General features: G+C 38.1%; 1 protein-coding gene across 1 annotated transcript; it reads right to left on the bottom strand.

Annotated features, from left to right (window-relative positions):
- Nucleotides 1-9,298: 9,298 nt before the first annotated feature.
- On the bottom strand, nucleotides 9,299-18,645 carry LOC116309526 (carcinoembryonic antigen-related cell adhesion molecule 5-like). Its single transcript, XM_031726146.2, has 13 exons — nucleotides 18,481-18,645; nucleotides 17,968-18,258; nucleotides 16,162-16,443; nucleotides 15,797-16,057; nucleotides 14,288-14,566; nucleotides 13,906-14,157; nucleotides 13,509-13,790; nucleotides 12,914-13,189; nucleotides 12,039-12,314; nucleotides 11,614-11,865; nucleotides 11,170-11,457; nucleotides 10,675-10,914; nucleotides 9,299-10,359 (listed from the first exon to the last, which is right to left on the bottom strand). Exons 1-13 carry the CDS (start codon nucleotides 18,530-18,532, stop codon nucleotides 10,271-10,273), a joined length of 3,120 nt encoding a protein of 1,039 aa, XP_031582006.2. The 5' UTR covers nucleotides 18,533-18,645; the 3' UTR covers nucleotides 9,299-10,270.
- Between the last annotated feature and the right edge of the window lie 2,611 nt (nucleotides 18,646-21,256).

The raw sequence follows: 21,256 nt of genomic DNA, 5'->3' as shown, positions 1-21,256 counted from the left end.
GAATTTGAATGAGATAGCGTAATAAGATGCCACCATTGCTAAAAATCAGTATGTGAAATTTCCTTCCTCTTAGATATTCCCTCCTGACTCAATAACTGTAGACTTTTAAACCTCCTTTGGCATTAGCATCAGCTGAAAAACTGCATGCCCAGGGCCTCATGACAGGGTAGGTGTAATGTGTAGGTAGCAAAGTAGTTTTGTCCATGTAATGTGTCCTAATTATGTGTAACTCATACACACCTCGTTCCTGTCGTCAAGGCAAAGAAATTGCTTTAAATGTGATTATAAATGGTCAAAATGTAAACAGCATATTATTGAAATCTGAGGGTAAATTTACTTCAATTGAATTTAATTACTAATGCTGTGATTATTCCTCTGACTCTGGCTGCTTGGTCTTCTGTTTCTCTGGTGTAATGTAGGAGACAGACAGCATGTGAGAGGTGAATCCCAACAGGATGGAGGAAGCATGCCTGTCGCCTCTCAGCTAATGATTTAAAAATGGCTGTGAAGCTACTGAGCAGACATGCACGTGGTTTAAGAATTTCAGCTTAATTTCATTACCTAAATTTCTGTTCTTCAAAACTCCTTTATCCAAAGTACATTTTAAAAGTACAGAATTAAAGTTACCATTGTTACTTTCCACCATATTTATGTAACATTTAACTTGATGTACTCACTTATAATTTCTACAGTGGTGTCAGTACTTAAGTACTCTCCTGTTTGTAGATCTGAAGACAGTGCATTGCAGTTTCACTGTATCATCCAGTCCATCTGGTGTCCAAGTTAATGTGCTCCCATTGACTGTGCTGGCCTTAACACTAGGTTTACTAAACCTGCGCAAATTTGCGTAACTTCCCTAAACCCAACACCCCCTAGAATTACTGGGTTTTTTATTTTCTGGTGCAAGTCCTGAGGTATTAATCACCCCTGCTGAGATTTTCACAGGTCGTCAGCTCGTTTCTCCTCCACCTTTTGTTGTGCAAACCACCCATTATCCTTGAGGCCTGGCACATTTGCATTTGCTCACTCAGAGTTGCTCAGATCCAAGTCAGGCCAAACCTCTGTGTTACAACTTTCAGGAATGCCTGCCGCACCTATACAAAATATCCCACAGATTGACTGACCTGCAAATATAAAAGACACACATTCACACCTTCCTTGACTCTCAGCACAGATCTTCCATTGTTCCATTGTCACTGTGTATGTGGTGGCATCGCTTGACTACAGCACAGTGCTGTGCATAAAGGACCAGGTGTAGATGCAGTTTGGAAAACAACTAGATGAGCATGTGAAAGTAGTGGGGGAACCAGCTGTCACCCTGCCAATCCAAGAAATCTGCACGTTGGTCCCCAAACCTGGTACACCTGAGAGAGAGAGCAGTCAGGATGGCTGCAACACATACCATTAAAAGCCACTCTGTGTCAATACTGGTACAATACTGGTTAGAATCACTGATTCACTCAATCTGAGAATTAAATTATATGTAATCCATTACTCCATAATGGATCAAATGTGTGTCCAAACTTGAGTGTGAGAAAAAGATGATGTAAGACTTATATTAGTATCAGCAGGTACTCAAAGCTGTCAAGTGTAGTTCTTAACCTACATGTACGTGGTAGAAGGGATTGACAGTATTCAAACATCTTTTCTCAGAGCACATTTGAAAAGAAAAGTTCTCCTGCTTCCACAGATTTGTTAACAGACAAATAATAATTATAATTTACATTTAAGAAAACAAAAGTTAAAGAAGCAACTGTCTTTCAGCAGTCGCTTAAATTAACGTAGTCAGCCGACCTGAGTGACTGAGGAAGGCTGTTCCACAGTTTGGGCACAACAACCTCAAAAACAGGATCACATAATATGAAGAAAAAGCTACTTTTCAGTCCTTACTCAGTTTGTTCCTTCCATGTATTCTTAAATCACGAGGTAAAATCTTTACACTCAGAAGATGTTATGTAGGGATAAATGTGATAAACATCTGCTATAATAAAACATGAATCAAAGCACAGAGACCTGCATTCTTGAGCCTCTTAGGCTACGTTCACACTGCAGGTCTTAATGCTCAATTCCGATTTTTTGATCAAATCCGATTCTTTTGTCTGCTTGTTCACACTACAAATAAAATGTGACAGCAAACGCTCTCCTGTGTGAACCCTCAAAGCGGCCCGCATGCGCAAAAGAAGACGTCACACACAACGCGTTCTGTTTAGACCCAGACCAAACAGTATTGTTGGACTGATGGCCCTTAATATAAAGACTTGTTTCGGACTTTATGTTTCCCAATTTTGCTTTAAGTTATTTTGTTATTTGCATATCCTTATTGCTGTTTTAGGGAGCTTCGAAGGATAGTTGCAGATCTCTGTAAGAATCTCCTGATTATACAATACAAATAAAATGTCCATGTGGTTTTCCCAACTGTTTCACTAACATCTACACTGGATGACCAGGAAGCATTCATGATGTCTTCTCAGGCGCTTCTCCGGAGCTGATAATTGGTGTCTGTCTTGTATCAGTGACGTAAAAGATGGATTTAATGCGACATGATCGTTCAAACAGCAGTCGCTTTCTAAAACATCAGATATGTATCGGATTCAGTACCACATATGAAAGTGACCCAAATCGGATTTGAAAACATCAGATTTGTGCTGTTCACACTGTCATACCTAGATCAGATATGGGTCGCATAGGGTCAAAAAAATTGGATTTGATGCGCTTTCGCCCACAGTGTGAACGTAGCCTTATTAGCTGTTGTATTCATATTCATAGTCAGCATTTAAAAGAATAATAATAGAGTAATAACAGTGAACACAAATGAAATGTTCTCACCCATAAGTGCCATCAGCAGAAGACTCTTCCAACAGGATGTCACAGTAACACTCGCCATGTTTGACTCTGCTGTAGGGTTGCTTTACCTTCTTTGTTTTTATAACAGCTGTGAGTTACTGGGAGGAAGTTTTAAATCATTTACTAAATCTGATAAACCGTACAGATTACAGTCACACTTTGATTTTACCACTGATATTGTTTAATACTGGAATTCACTTGATGATGATATCAGCAGAAGGTGGAAGTTTCCTGAAACAAGCGAGGAAGAGGTCAAATAGAGTTCAAAGAATAGGTTGGATTTTGTTGTTGTTGTTTTTTGATTGTATTAATTTTTTTTGTTTGGTTTTTATTTGTATGAATGCATGGATTAGTCAAAAGCTGCATGAAATTGAAGATTTTTATAGTGCACTCCTCAAAGCACTAGATGGCGCTGTCTCACAGGAGTCTTTTAATTCTGGTTCCTTCTGGCTCTAAATAACCTCTGCATTAAAATATTCACCAAGAAATACCTGGACCTTTTGGTTACTCTCAACAAGCCTGCAGATCAGTAGTGATACAGTAATAATGCAACATCCAACTATATATTTCTGTTCTCAGCTAATATTATAGTTATCTTTTCTAGCCCTCGTGGATCTAAAACATTTCTCCCATGATTGACACTTTGAACCTGATTACATGGAAGATAGAGTATGAATTATGAAATATATCTAATTCAACTTCTGATGGCAGCACAATGATAAGCTTTTTATTATGTCAGAGGTTTTCTGACACTAGTAGATGAGTCTTCCCTGCTGTCACACACTAAGATAATTCAGTAATTATCATGGCTCAGATAGGTGGGGCTTTTGAAACAAGGGCAAAGACAAGCAGTAAAAGTTGCTGTCAGTCTGTTACTGGTATAAGTACAATGGAAAAGGTGCGGTTATAACTGTTACTGGTATAAACATTGTAATCTATGCCATGTAGACAGTACTGTGCAAACATCTTAAATCATCCTCACGTCTTTATATTTTGTTTCCAACAAAGTCAAACTGTTTTGTCCTTTTTTAAAAAGTGGTCTTGAGCAACAGTTCTCCAGGCTTTCTGAAAGTCTTTTAGAGCGTTTCACTACAATTACTGTACCTGTCCATTCTTTAAAGGAGTGTTTACTTTTTAATCCACTGAATTAAAAACCATTCAGCATTACGAGGCACCTAACTCAAAGGATGAACCAGTGCTGTCTACACTTAGCAAAGAACCAATCAGAAATTCTACTTTTAGACACTTAGTCACAAACACATAATTTGTTCCCATTTCTTTAGTTGAATCTAGGAAAAATGTCAAAAATAACAAGTTTTACAAAGGCAGATATCTAACACTGACTGTCAGGCATGAAGAAGCTACAGTAATATTATTCAATGAAGGCCTGACAGCACAAGTCTGGAAAAGCACCACAACCACAACAAAATACTCCCAAAATGTAAGGCAGTAGTTGAGAAGCCAGGGGAATGGTAGGGATAAGATCCAAGCCTTCAATACATACATCCCAATGGTCAGAGCTGGGCATGGAAGAGGATATATGTCACTGATGTCCAGTTGAAGTCCAGCACCTTGAGGCTCTATGATCAGGGTGATGGAGAAGTTCTTGGAGAAGTTAATCTGGTTCCCTGAGAATTTTTCTCCAAAAGTACTTTAGGTGGCTGAAGGCAAATGATGAAGAACATGAGGAGAAACAATCATGGATGATAAAGTCCCTGAATATGATGTACCACTGACAACATAGGATGTAGTTGACATCAGGAAATCCAAGCAGTGGCTAAAAAAGGTTGGCCTAAAGCACAAAGGCACTAATCACAGCAGCACAAGAATGGGCCCTAAGCACCAGATCCATGGAGGCAGGAGTCTAGCACAGCTGACAGAACTGAATACGCTGACTGTGCAAAGATGTCCTGGAAAATATCAAGCACATTGTATCAGGATGTAAGATGTGTGTCCACAGTGGTACCAGAGGTAAAAGTAATACTGTGAGCTGTGACCATTAAACTTGGGGGACTAGCTCCAGCAAATTCAGGGCACAACATCAGAGGTCTCTATTCAGAAGAGCACAAGAAAAACTGAGTCACCCTTTTTAGAAAATTTTCCAAAAGAATATCTCTGAGTCTGTTTGCTTGGTGAACTGTTACATTTGCCTTGACAGTATATGTTTGACAATGTGGTTAGCAAATTTAGCAGGCTTTGTCACAGCATATTACTGGTACTTTTGGGACAGTGTTATGTTGTTGTGTTGTTGTGATAATAGGTGGGATAACTGGAATATAATTTATTGGCTGAACTTTGAATTTATTGCTGCAGTTTCATGCTGTGTCATTCCTCTAAATCTTGCATTGTTTGGCTATAACCTTATGTTTAATGTATATCAAATACACAAACATCAGAAAAACAGAAACAAAAAAGCATAAAAATGTAGGAATATACCTGAACTACATCCTTCTACAAGTTCTTTTTGCAAGAGGGAGAGTAAGATGTTTTCTTTCATTTCCTCCTCTATGGCTGTTACCACAGATATGCTTTATGATTGCTGCATTTCTGAGAAACATGGAGTAACAGAAATATATTGATATTTCTTTTATTTATTCCTCTTCCTTATTCCCCAGTGCATTTACATTTCCTCTTTGCAACATCTAATTCTCGGAAAAATCAAAGACAAATTGTGATGCCTCAAAGGCATTTATGTCATTTATCTTCAATGTTTGCTTTAAAACAATTCATTTGTATGTATTTAAGTTAAAAAGAACAGTAAAAAGAGTTAAAATGTTAAGAAGATTTAATTTTGAAGGTGAACTTGCTAATAACCTCACTTGAAGTACCAGCTGAAATTTGGAGAAAAACACATCGGGGATGCAGAGGTCAAGGACAGAAGAGAAAAAAGAAGGAGACGGTGAGACAGCGGAGGCTCGAAGTGAGGAGGAGGTATAAACCGTGTCTGCCGTCTATCGTGATGGGAAACGTGAGGTCCTTAGCGAATAAAATCGACGAGCTCTCAGCACTGGTACGGAGTCAGAGGGAATACCGAGAGTGTAGCCTGATGTGTTTCACCGAATCATGGATGCACCAGGACATTCCCGACGAGAATGCCTCCGTGGAAGGCTTCCACACTGTTCGGGCGGACAGGGACAGCATCGCTAGCGGTAAGCGGAAAGGAGGTGGGCTTGCTGTTTTAGTTAACAACCGGTGGTGTAACCCTGCCAACATAACAATCAAGGAAAGGATTTGTTGCCCGGACATTGAACTGTGTGCTGTAGGACTCAGGCCGTATTATTTACCCAGGAATTCTCTCACGTCATCTTGGTGGCTGTTTATGTTCCTCCTCTGCTAACCCCACAGCTGCATGTGACACTATCCACTCTGCCATAGCCCGGTTACAGACTCAGCACCCGAGTGCCTTTATTGTGGTCTCGGGTGACTTCAACCATGTATCACTGGACAATACACTTCCAACATTCAAACAATATGTGGACTGTCCCACCAGGGGAGAGAAAATTCTAGACCTACTGTATGCTAATGTAAAGGATGCATACAGCTCCTCCTCCCTCCCCCCACTTGGTAGATCAGATCACAACCTGATTCACCTCACCCCACGCTATGTGCCAATTGTGAGGAGGGAACCTGTGACCACGAGGAGCATTAGGAGGTGGTCAGAGGAGGCCTTAGCGGAGCTACAGGACTGTTTCGAGGTGACCAACTGGGAGACACTCTGTGAGCCTCACGCTGAGGACATCAATGGGCTTACTGAGTGTATCACAGACTACATAACTTTCTGCACCGACTCCATTGTTCCAACTCAGACTGTTCATTGTTACCCAAATAACAAGCCGTGGGTGACAAATGCATTTACAGAATTATAAATTAATCTTTAAGTTTGTCATTGAAATCCCAACAATCAGAATAATGACTGCAATATAATTCATAGAAATAATTTACTGGATACCTTCCACTGTCCTTGAAAGCCAGGACTTCTGTGTTTTTAGTGACACCTTGTGGTCATATTTAAAACGTACGCTATAAATTAGCACTAAGTCAATAAAGTATCAAATTTCATTGTCAAATATGAATCAAGTCCGATTGCGACAAAACACACACTTTATTTTTCATTCATGTGTTCATATGTTTTACAATAATATATAACGAAAAATGACTGCTCCTCCTTTTCTAACATTTGACATTGCATACTTTTCTTTTCCAGTGTTTTGCAGGAATAATAATAAAATAAATAAATATAAAGCTGCTGCAGAAATAAACAGCAGAGAAAATATGCCCACCTATACTTAAAGGGACAGTTCACCCCAAAATCAAACTTACGTAATTTTCCTCTGGCTGTAGGTCTGAGTTACTTTTGCAGATATCTGCTGCATTTCATTATTTTGTTGTAATTGGTAATCCATGGTGTAGTTATCTATTTATTTGGGCATAAAGTTGATACTGGGGTGAACAGTCTCCTTAAAGTGAAAATAAGTAAACTGTTCTTAGAGCCCAACCCTAGAGGACCCACAGTCCCAGACTGAGGATTCCTGCAAAAAGTCCACTGAGCTGCATCGCCTCTGATCCAGAGATTGGGATATCTGTAAGATAAGATAAGATAAGATAAGATAAGATAACCTTTATTAGTCCCACATGTGGGAAATTTGTTTTGTCACAGCAGGAAGTGGACAGTGCAAAAGTTATGAAGCAAAAATTAGAATAAAATAAAATAAGAATAAATACAGTACACAACTGTACAGAATAGAATAAAATAAAATACTATATACAGTAGAATAAAATAGAATAAAATAAACAATAAGATAAAAATAGAATACAAATGCTATATACAACTGAGTAAAAAATACAACGATGCAAGGAAGATTATTGCACATGTGTGTGTTTGATCAGTTAAAGTCTTTGTTGTGCAGTCTGACAGCAGTGGGGAGGAAAGACCTGCATGAAATCTCTCCGTCCGCACCGTGGGTGCCACAGTCTCCCACTGAAGGAGCTGCTCAGTGCTGTCACAGTCTCATGCATGGGGTGGGAGATGTTGTCCAACAGGGATGACAGCTTAGCCACCATTCTCCTGTCACTCACCACCTCCACTGGGTCCAGAGGGCATCCTAGAACAGAGCTGGCCCTTCGGATCAGCCTGTTCAGTCTCTTCCTGTCCCCAGCAGAGATGCTGCCACCTCAGCAGACCACACCATAAAAGATGGCTGAGGCCACCACAGAGTCATAGAAAGTCTTCAGGAGTGGGCCCTCCACTCCTGAAGACCTGAGTCTCTGCAGCAGGTACAGCCTGCTCTGCCCTTTCCTGTAGAGGGCGTCTGAAATATGAGTCCAGTCCAGTTTGGTGTTCAGTTGAACACCAAGGTACCTGTAGCTGTCCACAGCCTCAATGTCCATACCTTGGATGTTCAGTGGTTGCAGTGGAGGATGCTTGTGCCTGCGGAAGTCTACCACCAGCTCCTTGGTTTTACTGGCATTGATCTGGAGGGAGTTCAGCTGGCACCAGTCCACAAAGTCCTGAGTCAGTCCTCTGTACTCCTTGTCGTCCCCATCAGTGATGAGGCCGACTATTGCAGAGTCATCAGAGAACTTCTGCAGGAAGCACTGGGTGGAGTTGTGGTAGAAGTCTGCAGTGTAGATGGTGAAGAGGAACGGAGTCAGAACCGTTCCTGTGGGGCCCCCGTGCATTGCAAAGCGACCCTGTCCGACACACAGCCCTGAGTCCTCACATACTGTGGTCGGTCGGTGAGGTAGTCCAAAATCCAGGTAGTGAGGTGATGGTCCACTCCAGAGTTCTCCAGCTTGTCCTTCAGAACCGAGGGAAGAATAGTGTTGAAGGCACTGGAGAAATCAAAGAACATGATTCTCACAGTGCTCCCAGCGGTCTCCAGGTGAGCGAGGGAACGATGTAGGAGGTGAATGACGGCATCATCCGCTCCAATGCCAGGCTGGTAGGCCTTTATTGCTGCAGTTTCATGCTGTGTCGTTCCTCTAAATCTTGCATTGTTTGGCTACAACCTTATGTTGGGTGTATATCATAATACACAAACATCATGTATATATATATATAAAACATAAAAGCATATGTATAAAATGTAGGAATATACTTGAACTACATCCTTCTAAGTTCTGTTTGCAAGAGGGAGATGTGTGTGTATATATATATATATATATATATATATATATATATATATATATATATATATATATATATATATATATATATATATATATATATATTTATTATTATATATATATATATATTTTCAAACAAACTCATAATATTCCCCCACCCCAAAATGGCAAATGGTATTTTTAAGCAGCAAAAAATCTGATGCAACATCTTGAAATGCAGTGCAGAGTATTATCTAATGAGCAATGCATGTTCGCTCTAAACTTGACAACCCAATAACTGAGAATTTTTGAAAGTTTAAAAACTCACCATTAACATTTTCTTTGGTTTTAACATTTCATTTAATTCAAAACTTTCAAACAGTGCAGCGCCTTTACAGTTCACTAAGGTAATGGCACATTAATCATTCATCAAACTGATCATTAAGTAGTATCAAGGAGTTTTACTTTTAACAAATAGCTGATCAATTTTAAGCTGTTCTTGATATTTGAGGTATCTGGATTATGGGAACATTTTTTGGTTAGTGTGATCGTGCTAAAATGTGCTACGCCCATGTAAACAGGTAGTGTAAGATGAATAGTGTGAAACTCATAGTTAACAACACATACAGAAATATTCTCGTTTTACACGGAGTATAGCCTTTTTTTTAAATTCAGGTTGTACTATAAAAGTTTACTGAATAACAACTGAAAAGGTTAGGCTCCATGGGGTGTATCATTAAACAACATATCAAAACAGATATGCAAAAACAAATAAATGTCTGACTTTTGCATCCAAGACACAGTTTTTGTAGTTTTGCTTCTCTGCATCGCCACAGTCAAATCAGGAATCTGATTTCACTATAGCTTTCTGAATGGGATCATCATTATTTTCAAAAATTTCGCTTAATAAAATCTCAACAAAATACATTATGTTGTCTTTTTTTAATTCATTTATAATAAATAAGGTGAATCAAGGTATAATAAAATAATTGAAGTACATATTATATAACATTAAATATATCATTAATATAGTTTAATGGGCAGAGTGATTTTAAATTTGCGAGAAAGAGCACATTCACATGCTTTCCCTTTATGAAACTCTCCAAGTGTATTCTCTGAACTAGCTCCAGAGCAGTGATTACAATGACAGCATTAAAACTAGCAAAACTACTTTTTACTGTTTACAGATATAATATTGAACATAAAAAGCAGGCATTGCACTAATTAAATAATGTGTATGTCTAACATTAGGCTTATGGACTACGCTATGTAAGAGAAAAAGAAGCCTTTCATTCTCAGAAGACTTAACAGTGTGGAGAACTCAGTTGAACAACACAGGTGCAGAAAAGGCAAACAGAACCATCATCATCAGGCTGCCTTGGTATGGGACGTGGATGGCAGGGGCGTGAGCTGGGGGTGGAAAATATGACAAGCAAAGAGACATGTTTGAGATTAGGACTGGAAAAGAAAGAAAAACACTTATAGGACATTTGCAGACTTATAGCACTGGGTGTGATTTAACTTAATGAACATTTATATAGGTGTGATTGTGTTAGCATTTTACATTTTCTGCACAAAAAAAGAAGCCTTTTGGCATTAAAGTCTTAAAATGTTTTATGCATTTCCTTTGGAGGTCATAGGCTTTAGTAAAACAAATCTTGTTCAGCAACATTAAAGAACCTGTTACAGAAAAATGAGTAGAGAAGAGATGTGTGGTTTATTCACCTGTGACAGTAAAATATTTGTACATTGTTTCATTAGTCAAGGGGTTCTGTGCCTGGCATATGTACGTCCCCATATTTGGTGTGGTTTTAGGGAATACAATCATAGGTCCCTTCTGTAGAGGTGTTGACAGATTGTTGAAGAACCAGTAGAAGTCACATACTGGCCGAGAATCAGCCGTGCATATCAGGGTCATTGCCATGGACACACTTGCAGAGGAAATAGTCAAACTTAGTGGGCCATCTGGAAAAAGACAAAGAGATTTAGTCTCACAAAATCCTCATAGTTACAAATTCACCTTTATTCATGCACTATGTGAGCAGAAACAAAACAAAACAAATAACAAAATGTAAAATATCCATAACAATTACTGCAATGAGCAAATGTTCAAGGTGCTAAATGTAAATTGTAATTTACCAAATGATGAATGAGAGAAACTATTAAGTACAACAAAACAAAATGACAGATTCTCAGAACAAGTTCTCAACAAACACTCACAGTTCACCAACAGATTGTACTGGAGGCTCACGCGATAACCAGCCTTATTGGTAGCAACACACTGATATGCCCCTTCACTGTTCAGTGTCACTGGGGTGAAGAGCAGTGTGTTGTTTTCAATTTGGTAGGACATGGATGGGCCATTAGAGGAGGTGTTCATGTTGAGCGTCTTGTTGTCTTTCATCCAGTAGATCGTGTCATAGGGCCCAACAACCTCACAGGTGAGAGTAAAGTTTTTAGTGTTGATTGGAATTGTCTTGTTTTTGATCATCACTGACTGTATGGGCTCTGTAGACACACAACACAAACAGTTCATCACAAAGGAGCGTGACATCTTGAATGGAGTACTTGCCCATAAAATATTAAGACTTCAAGAACACAAAAAGAATTTGAATTTAATACAAATTTTCAACAAATTTTTCTTAAAATCTTAAAGTGTCATACCAATGACTGTGAGCGTAGTGGAGTTTGTGCTGTTTTTTCCTGTCACATTATTAATGGCCATACAGGTGTATTCTCTGCTCATGTTGAAAGACAAGAGGCTAGTTGTGTACACTGACGTGTTGGACACAATTGATCCGTTGAACCACCAGAAGAATTGGCTGGGCGGCACTGACATGGCAGAACAGCTGAAGTTAGCCTGACTTCCTGTTTCCGCAAAAGCTGGCCCATAAATGATGGGTGTATCTGGTCCATCTGCAAAGGCAAAGGAGAAAGTTAACCTGACAGCAAGAAACCGATAGAATCCACAGTGGGATATTTTAGCATCTTTAAACATAATGGATTTATCTAACTAAAAATGACGTGCCATTTAATTTTCAATTAAAAATAATCACTCAGTGCATAACTTCTTTAGATAATATACTCACAGTTGACGATGAGGTTGTAAGGAAGGCTGGAGTTGTTTCCAAAAGCATTAATAGCCACACAGCAGTAGTTTCCATTATCATAGCGCTGCACCATATTGAGGTGGAGCGTCTTATTTTCCATGTAGAAAACAGTTCTGTTGTCATCATGCAGTTTCTCCCCATTCTTCATCCAGTAAATGTATTCAGCAGGTCCAGTTACATTGCATGCTAAGTTATATGAATTACCTTCTATGGCTGGCGTCATTGGTGCTTTTACTTCCACATTTTCTATTGGATCTTTAAACAAATCAAACCACATAAAGGTTGTTTAGTCACAAAGACATGACATAGGTAACTCATATCAGAGCTGTTGTTAAAAAGATCCAGCAGTGCCCAGATTTAAAGGCCTTTAGCATGAGGCTTACAATACTCAGGGACTGATATCAAGGCACCATAAAAAGCCTTTTTCAGAGCTGCTTGACCACCTGGTATGTTAACCTCACCAGCAAAGGCAGCACAGCCGTACAACAGCCTATTGATGCCCTCTGGTTATAAATATATTGTTGATGAATAACATATTGGCATGCTATGGAACAATTTCTATTTTTTTCAACAGCCAAAAGACATTAAAAAAAATTACTCATACGCACAACACACATGCACAAAATAATACGAAAGTATAAATTAACATCTGTGCATCGTCTTTTATGTACTGCCTTCTGTAATGTTTCATACAGTATACATATGGGTTTTTTTAAAATTTGTAAATAATTATATCTAAACTTTTGGTATTTCCAAACTTGCAGAAAATTGACTTGCAATGAATATTATGAATCGTAAAAAAAAGTTAAAATTGTATCACTCAGTTGCATAAATTTTTAAACTATTAAACTCACAGATGACAACAAGCCTGTAAGGAGGGCTGGACACGTTTCCAGTAGCATTAAAAGCTAAACAGTAGTAGTCTCCACTGTCATTTCGATTTAGTGGAAGAAACCAGACTGTCTTGTTATCCCCTGAGAAATCAATTCTGTTGTCTGCATGCAGTCTCTGCCCATTCTTCTTCCAGTAAATGTAATCAGCAGCTCCAGTGACATTGCATGTTAAATTATAGGCGGAATTTTCTTTGACAGATATGGCTGGTGCATTTATTTTCACATCATAGATTGGATCTGCAAACAAAGCAAACCACAAAAACACTTGATAAATTTTCTACTTTCTAAGGAGGATAAATTAAATAATTATTTTTTGCATCAACCCAAAAATATCTAGGCTGTTTTGTTTAGTATTAAAATCCCCCAAATATCTAAATACCACTAAATAAATATCATAACTGTTCATTTGGATTTTCTTTACAGCGTACATTTTCTCAGGGATACAGGTATTAAAACAATTTGTATCCAGCGTTTAGCTTTTAAAATTAGTTTAAAAAAAACTTGATAAAACTAGTTTTCCAAAAAAAATCCTTTCATTGCTTTCGGTCATACTCACCGCTCACCAGTAGACTGTACTGGCTCATATACTGGCCAATCTTATTAGTCGCAACACACTGATATGTCCCTTCACTGTTCTTGGTCACTGGGGTGAAGTGCAACATGTTGTTTTCAATGTTATAGAACATATATGAGACATTAAACGAGTTCATGTTGAGCGTCTTGTTGTCTTTCATCCAGGAGATTGTGTCATAGTGTCCAATGACCTCACAGATGAGAGTGATGTTTTGATTGTTTATCGGAAAGGTGCTGTTTTTGATCATCACTGACTGTATGGCCTCTGTAGATACAAAAAATACGAGTTGAGAAGGTAAGATAGCACTTTATTCTTTTAACACAATAGCAGCCAAAGTGTTTGTTAAAATAGTTTCATCTAATATGAAAAAGTTTCATACCAATCACGGTGAGTGTCGTGGAGTTTGTGCTGTTCTTTCCTGTCACATTATTAATGGCCATGCAGGTGTACTCTCCGCTCATGTTTAATGACAACACATCGGTTGTATAGTCTGATGTATTGGCCACGATGGATCCATTGAACCACCACAAGAATGTACTGGGAGGCTCTGACTCGGCAGAACAATTGAAGACAGCTTGACGTCCTGTTTCAGCAAAAGCTGGGCCATAAACAAAAGGTGTTTCTGGTCCATCTGTAACAGAAAAGGAGACAAATGTAAAAATTGTTTATTCAAACATGTCACTCAGTTGCATAAAATCACAAAATATCATACTCACAGTTGATAAAAAGCATGTAAGGAAAGCACATCATTGTTTACTTACAGTAAATTGTGACTGTGAACTTGTCACTGGTCAGGTTGCTTACAGCATTGAAAGCCTGACATTGATAATTTCCACCATCTGAATGTTGGGCTGAAGTTATAGTGAGTGTCTTGTTGTCCGGGCTAAACGCTGTGTTGTTATTGCCAGCAGAAATAAGGATTTCTCCATTTCTCCACCAAAAAATCATGTCAACAGCTCCCTTCACTTCACAGCTCAAAGAGAACATCTCACCAAGTGATGCTGGATGGGAAAGATTCACCGCTACTGCTGTCACAGGATCTGTTGGAGTTTAGTAAGTAATTTAAATTCAATCATGTATTTGAGCTGAACAAATATGGCATGTCCAACTAAAACATTCGTCTGCACAGTAACAAGGCAAAGGCATAAACCACAACTCTTTATTTTTCGTGTTAATGGTCTACCAGCTCTGCAGGTCTAAGCAGGAAAGTAAAAAATACAAAAAAATCAAAATTTAAATTTAAAAAATGATGTCTGTGCCTTGAAAATCAAAGGAGCAAAGAAAAATCACATCTGCAATACTACACTGAAAAAAAGAACATGTTGGATTTACTTAAATCAATAGTTTACAATGGTTGCACACAAATGTTTTGCATTGGCAGGAACTTAAACAACTGGGTTAAATCAACACATTTTATTCATATTCAATAAACCTGTGGGCATTTTGTGTTGACAAAATGTGATTGCAACATGTTCAGATGAAGTAAGTTGAGCTCTTGAAATATTTTAATCCTTCAAAATTTTCTCAGTTTATTCCAACACTATTCAATACCTTTAACCCCAATGCTACTTGGTCACTTAAATACTACACATGGTCTTCATATTACATAATGTTCAACAAAGTCTAGAGTCTGGTGAACATACAATTTTAATGTATTTACAACAACTTCCACTCCATCCATTCTTTTATTTTTATCAGGTTTCAGGGAGGCTGGGCCTATCTCAGATGTGATAGGGAAAGAAGCAGGGTACACCCTGGACAGGTCGCCAGTCTATCACATAGAGACAAATAACCATTTTCACTCACATTCACACTTATGCGTAATTTAGAATCACCAATAAACCTAGCCCTAATAAGTGCACGACTTATTAAACGAGAATACCTAGAGAGAACCCACGACAAGCTAGTCAGGTCGTAGTGGATCTTCTTGCTGTGAGGCAACAGTGCTAACCACTGCGCCACCAAGCTGTCAATACAGACCTCAAAAAAGCAGTAAAGCTATGATTACAAGGCTTGATGCAGTGATTTTCCTGTGGTTTGAAATATCGTGTGATCTTGTGAATTTCGTGAGTCCAGAAAACTAACCACTCTTACTAGATTGTGCCATGTCATCTCAACCACAACAAATTAAGTTGTTGAATTTCATACAGATCCTACAGGATTTAATTGTCATATAAACATGAAATTATTTTGTACATATTGCAAGTTAGACTTCTGTAAATGTAAAAACCACCCAATTTCCTTTTTTGAGTGTACCAAACCAAACTTACCCACAATCTGGATTGCTGTCGTTTTGCTGCTGAATCTCAGCGTGACTGTATTCTGAATTAGACATGTGTAATTTCCCGAATCGCTCTCAGTAGCGTCCTGTAGTTCAATACTTGATGTGTTTGTTTGGTACACTCCATCAATCATCCAAGTGATCATTGCTGGAGGACTGGAGTCAGCTGAGCATGACAGTGTGATATTAGATCCGCCTTTGTATATGCTGCTTACGGGCATGACTGTCATCTTTGCGTTACTTGGACCATCTGGTGACAGAACAGGGCATAAATTGTTTTAGAGGTTATAGTTGGGATAGCAGATTGTTTTATAGATTGTATGCATGTATTGGTGTCTTTTAGTTAGAACTCACAGTTGATGTTCAGATTCACAGGGGCGCTGATGTCATTGCTGACATTGTTAGACACATTACACTTGTACGGTCCTTGATCATAGCGGGTCACGTTCCTGATAGTGAGAATGGAGTTTCCACTGCTGAGTTGAAGATGTTCATTGGCCGTGATCATTGAGCTCCCATTGAACCACTGATAAGACGAGGATGTGCCTTTGGACACACTGCACATGAGTACTGCTGTGTCATTGAACTCCACCAGGTTGATTTTGTTTGTCTGAACGGTCACATTTGAAACAGGCTCTGCGGAAAAGAAAATTACAAACCTTTTGTCATGTTTTCTGCAAGCAATGTGTCCTCCACCAAATATATGTGAAAATGTGACCCATATGTTAAGCTGGTTTCAAGGAAAAATGTTTTATAAACAGCTGGGCTCTTTGGGTAACAATGCTGGTCGGTTGATTGGTCAGTCCAGTTCTTTGGTCCATATATAACTGTCTCAGCTACTAGATGATTAACCATTACACAAAAATCTCAACTTTGATGCTCAGCAAGCTCATCATCTGTTGTTTCCTAAATACCCTCTACACATTCTGTTAAGATGGATGGCATACAGTATTATTTGGTACGTTTATTTGCATCTACATTTTGGCTTAATTTTTGTTAACCAATGACTTGGTGTGTTATATTTGGGTTGTATTTACCTAATTATATTTTATTTTTTATTATTTATGATAATAATAATAATAATAATAATAATAATAATAATAATAATAATAATAATAATAATATTTTATTGTTATTATTATTGTTTGGTTGTAATATGTAATAATTTGGAACTGGATGAGGGTTTACTTTCTTTTCCACAAATATATAGTGCAGGCAATGTAATTTTTAATGTGAGCTGCAATTGTAGAAAACCAAGATCAATATTTTTTTGTTATTGCTTTAGCAATATCAGTGTTATTTTAATTTATTTATAGTGTAACGTTGTTCTTTTTTTCAGATAAATATATCTACAATGTGATTGTGTCCCTGTATTCCTTCAGACTACAAATGAGTATCCACAGCAGGGAAAAGGTCATCAAGTCGCCTGCATTTCCAAACTTCTCAGAATCTATCATGCTAACACCAAGCTGTCTAGAAAGACCCAGGGTAATACTCAATGCTGAATGTAGGCAAAGTCCAACCACGTGACTAATCCCTGGTTTGCAACAAGTTAAACAAGGCGAGTTTAACAGACTTCTAGCACAGAGTAACTGCTCTCTGCTTATATAGTATAATTGGTGGCACTAAAGCATTTCTCTGAAGTTCCTGTTGGGCTTGTGGGACTGAGCATAATAGTAACCCAAATGTAAAGCAGAAGTAGTGTAAACAAATGTTTGTTTGTTTGCTTTTCACCATGTCATTGGCTTTGAAATAGACTGTGAGGATGGATCTTTAGTCAAGATCAGAATATCTCAAATATGCTACAATAAGACATGCAACACATTTTCTTGTTAGTGATCTTAAAAGGAAAAAAAAATAAATACACACATTTCCCCTCTACCCCACAGCGATCTTTATCCAACTAAATTATTTAGGAGTAAATTTAACAGTTACGGACAGTCAGTTGTGAAGTCATGTGAGTTGTTTCTCTCTTGAACATAATGCAACTAAGTGACACTAACGATGCTTCTTTTCATAGATTATAACACAATTAATTAATAAATAATACTAATAATACTAATAATGATAATAATAATGCAGAAATCAGTATAATGTAGGAAATAAAATCTCCTTGAATTCTGTGCCAGTGATTAAACAAAGAAATGAGAAAGATCTTACCTTCAACTAAAAGTGTTAATTGAGAAAAAGATCCATCCACTAGGTTCTCCAGTACGTAGCTTCCAGAGTCTTTCAGTGTTACTGGGTTTATGGTCAGTGATGAAGTATTTGTGTTAAGTGTTACTCTGTCTTCCCAGGTGCTGGATATGTCATATGTTTCGTTTAGTGTTATCACAATCAGGCGGCCGTTGAATAGCCATCCGCCTGATGTGACATTGCTGCTGAGTGTAACACTGCTTCCCACTGCGACGGGGTTCTTAGACGCATATATAGTCTGGCTGTGTGCCAGATCTAGAAACAGAGAGCAAGTAAAATAATCAGTCACCAATTAGTTGTCATCCACACACTAGGACAGAAGTACTAAAAAGTTATTAAAATACTGATAAATATTGAAGTAGCATATTTAAAACATGTTGCAACATTTCTAATACTAGGATCCATAAATTGTCAAATTCTCTATCCCTGAAGTCATTTCAATAATATGAACTTTACTTTATATTCATTCATTTTTACCTGTAAAAGTCAGTGTGGCCAAGAACAGGATGAACACCACTGGAGACTCCATTAAGCTCCTTGGTATCCTCTCACTAACTTTGAATCTGGCTGTGATGAATAATCCGGTGATATTCTCTGCTTCCTGCCTTCACATCAGTCAATATATGCTGTATAACACTGCAGTTCCCTGTGTTCATGATGCAAATGCCTTCCCCTAGATCAACATCATCATGCCACCTCACAGTCATGGCCACACCTTGTTTTGCCCTGGTATATTGATGTTTTACAGGTGCACACCTGTGAGTGTCCTTTTACTGTATGCTGTTGTTCTGTAACTTTTTCCAACAACAGAATCACGTGGAGCTCTTTTATAATTTTACCAAGAATCCAAACCAAAACCAAATCTTTGAAATCATGGTCTCTAGTATTCTTATAAGAAAGACGAATCATGACACTTTTTCCTACAATAAAGATTGAAAACACAGAAAAACTGGAGAAAGGAAAAGCATATTTTGGGGTTTAGGGTATGTAGATTTAGGTGAAATGATCCATCCTCAATGACTTGCACCCAGAATATCAAAACTTAAAGAATTAATAGACAATGGACCATTTGAATAACATTTGGTGTTGAGACTGTCAGCATTAAATGGATTTTAACAGACAATAACCCCACAGTATGGTGATAAGCCATGGAAACTGCAAACAAAGACCACAGTACATGTAAAGGCAATGCAAACACTTTTGTGCTGTGATATTTGAATGAAGGTGGGGAAATACATGCACTTCGTGTGATCTTATTTTTGCATTTGAGTCATGTGATGGGAGTTGTGAACTATTTCTTGTTCACATAACATGGTTTTCTTGCTGATGATAAACATGCAGAATTTACTGTTGTTTTTCTTAGAAGTGAACATAGTATAGCAAAAAGACAAAAATGTGTGACAACAGTAAAATACACTTAGAAGTATATATTTTTTATATTTAGTAGTTCTCTCCTAAATACACATTTTTTAAAAATAATTGATTGACTTTTTTGTTGCTTTTCTAACATTTGGAGTTTTAGGACATAAAAATGGAAGGATACATAATGATACAAATGTGCTTGTGCGAATGGGGGTGAATGCGCAAGTTATGTAAAGTGCTTTGAGTGCTCAGAAGAGTAGAAAAGCGCTATATAAGAACCAGTCCATTTACCATTTAAGTTTCCAAGTTTTTCATAAAAGTCATAGTCTCCAATGTAAAGGATGATTGAGAAGTAAATGTTACATAGTGGGTATCAAAATTATTGCTAATGTTAATAATCTTGCTATCGGAATTTCTGCTGTTAACTGATTCATACCCAAATGTACTTGGCAAAAAAAATTAAACCCTTAAGAAACAAGGTTACAGTCACCAGTTGAGATCACATCCTCATTTAGTTTGACAGTATTTCTAGTAGATAATGGTAGATGGCATGCGAATGAACTGTGACTGCAGTCTTGGGAAGGCCTCAACGGAGACTGAATGCAGCTCCTGGGGAGCACAAATCCCCCTGTACTAATGAGAGGTGAATTGAAAACATCTATACAGATATGGATGGGTACTGTAACTGATGGATGCCACATAGTTTGATTGAAATGAAAATTATTAACCTATAAAGGGATGAATTCAAAGACACCTCCAAAAGTCAATTTGTACGGCCAATCCATTTTGCTGAGATTTCATCCTGATACGTAAAAGGCAGTCGGGCTGTTGTATAGCCTGTAGTGGTGTGTCGCTCCATGGATATGCCAACCTAGACTATCACTAAACGAACACCAAATGACCAAGTCATACTGTCCAATGCTACAGGCAGCATCTCCACAGCATCTCCAGACCCTTTCGAGTCTGTCATGTGGTCAGGGTAACACTGCTCTCATCTATGACAAGCACAGGACACTATTGCTGGACCTGCCAATTCTGGTATTCTATGGCAAATGCTCTTCAGGCTCCACAATGCTGGGTAGTGAGCACAATCTGTGTAGAGACAAAAGCAAAGATAGGATGAAGTTTGGAACAAACCAAGAAGTACTGAAGTTGCTGTTGGAATAATAACACACTCGCTTGCTATGAGGACATGTGTGGTGATGTTGTTTCTTATGTTGGTGTGATTGTTGAATGTCATGCAGGAATATGGACCACTTTGGTCTTTGCTGACATGTAACAGCTCCTGTTCCTAAGCTCTTCTTTGAGATGGAGTATTGGAGCATGCAGAACAGACCACAGTTAGATTGGATCCAGCTGAAAAGGAAGTCATATTCTGTCCATTCACTTTCAGCACCGTATTATCTAGTCCATCTGAGAAAAATAATGGTGATACCCCAAAGAGAGACATACAGAAAATTAGAGCTGTCTAGTGAAACTCACTGATAGTGGAACTGACATCGCACAACTAACAGCTAGTGGTGAAGTTTACTGGGTTACTAGTAGCATAATTGGCAGGATTTGATACAAAGAGTCACAGTGATTATAGTGAGAGTTTCCATCAGTGAATTGAGCTCTTCGACTGGAAGTAACCACAAAGCTGCTGTTCATCCAAAAGAAAGAGAATAAGGAGCCAAACGAGACAGAGCACTTGATGATCGTGAGCTGTTGCATTCATTCACTAGTTTGGGTCACACTGTTAATCACATTTGACAATCAGTATTACCAATGTACATCGTGAACATACGGCTTTGTGGTAAGCATACAATGAAAATGTATTAATTGTATTGCATGTTAATGCTAATGATTCTTAGATCACTTTATTATCTTAATCTTAAGAATTAAATGTGAT

This window comes from Oreochromis aureus, linkage group 11 (genome assembly GCF_013358895.1).
Source record: "Oreochromis aureus strain Israel breed Guangdong linkage group 11, ZZ_aureus, whole genome shotgun sequence".
Lineage (NCBI taxonomy): Eukaryota > Metazoa > Chordata > Actinopteri > Cichliformes > Cichlidae > Oreochromis > Oreochromis aureus.
The sequence above is the reverse complement of the archived record's forward strand: the minus strand, read 5'-3'. Positions and strand labels throughout refer to the sequence as shown.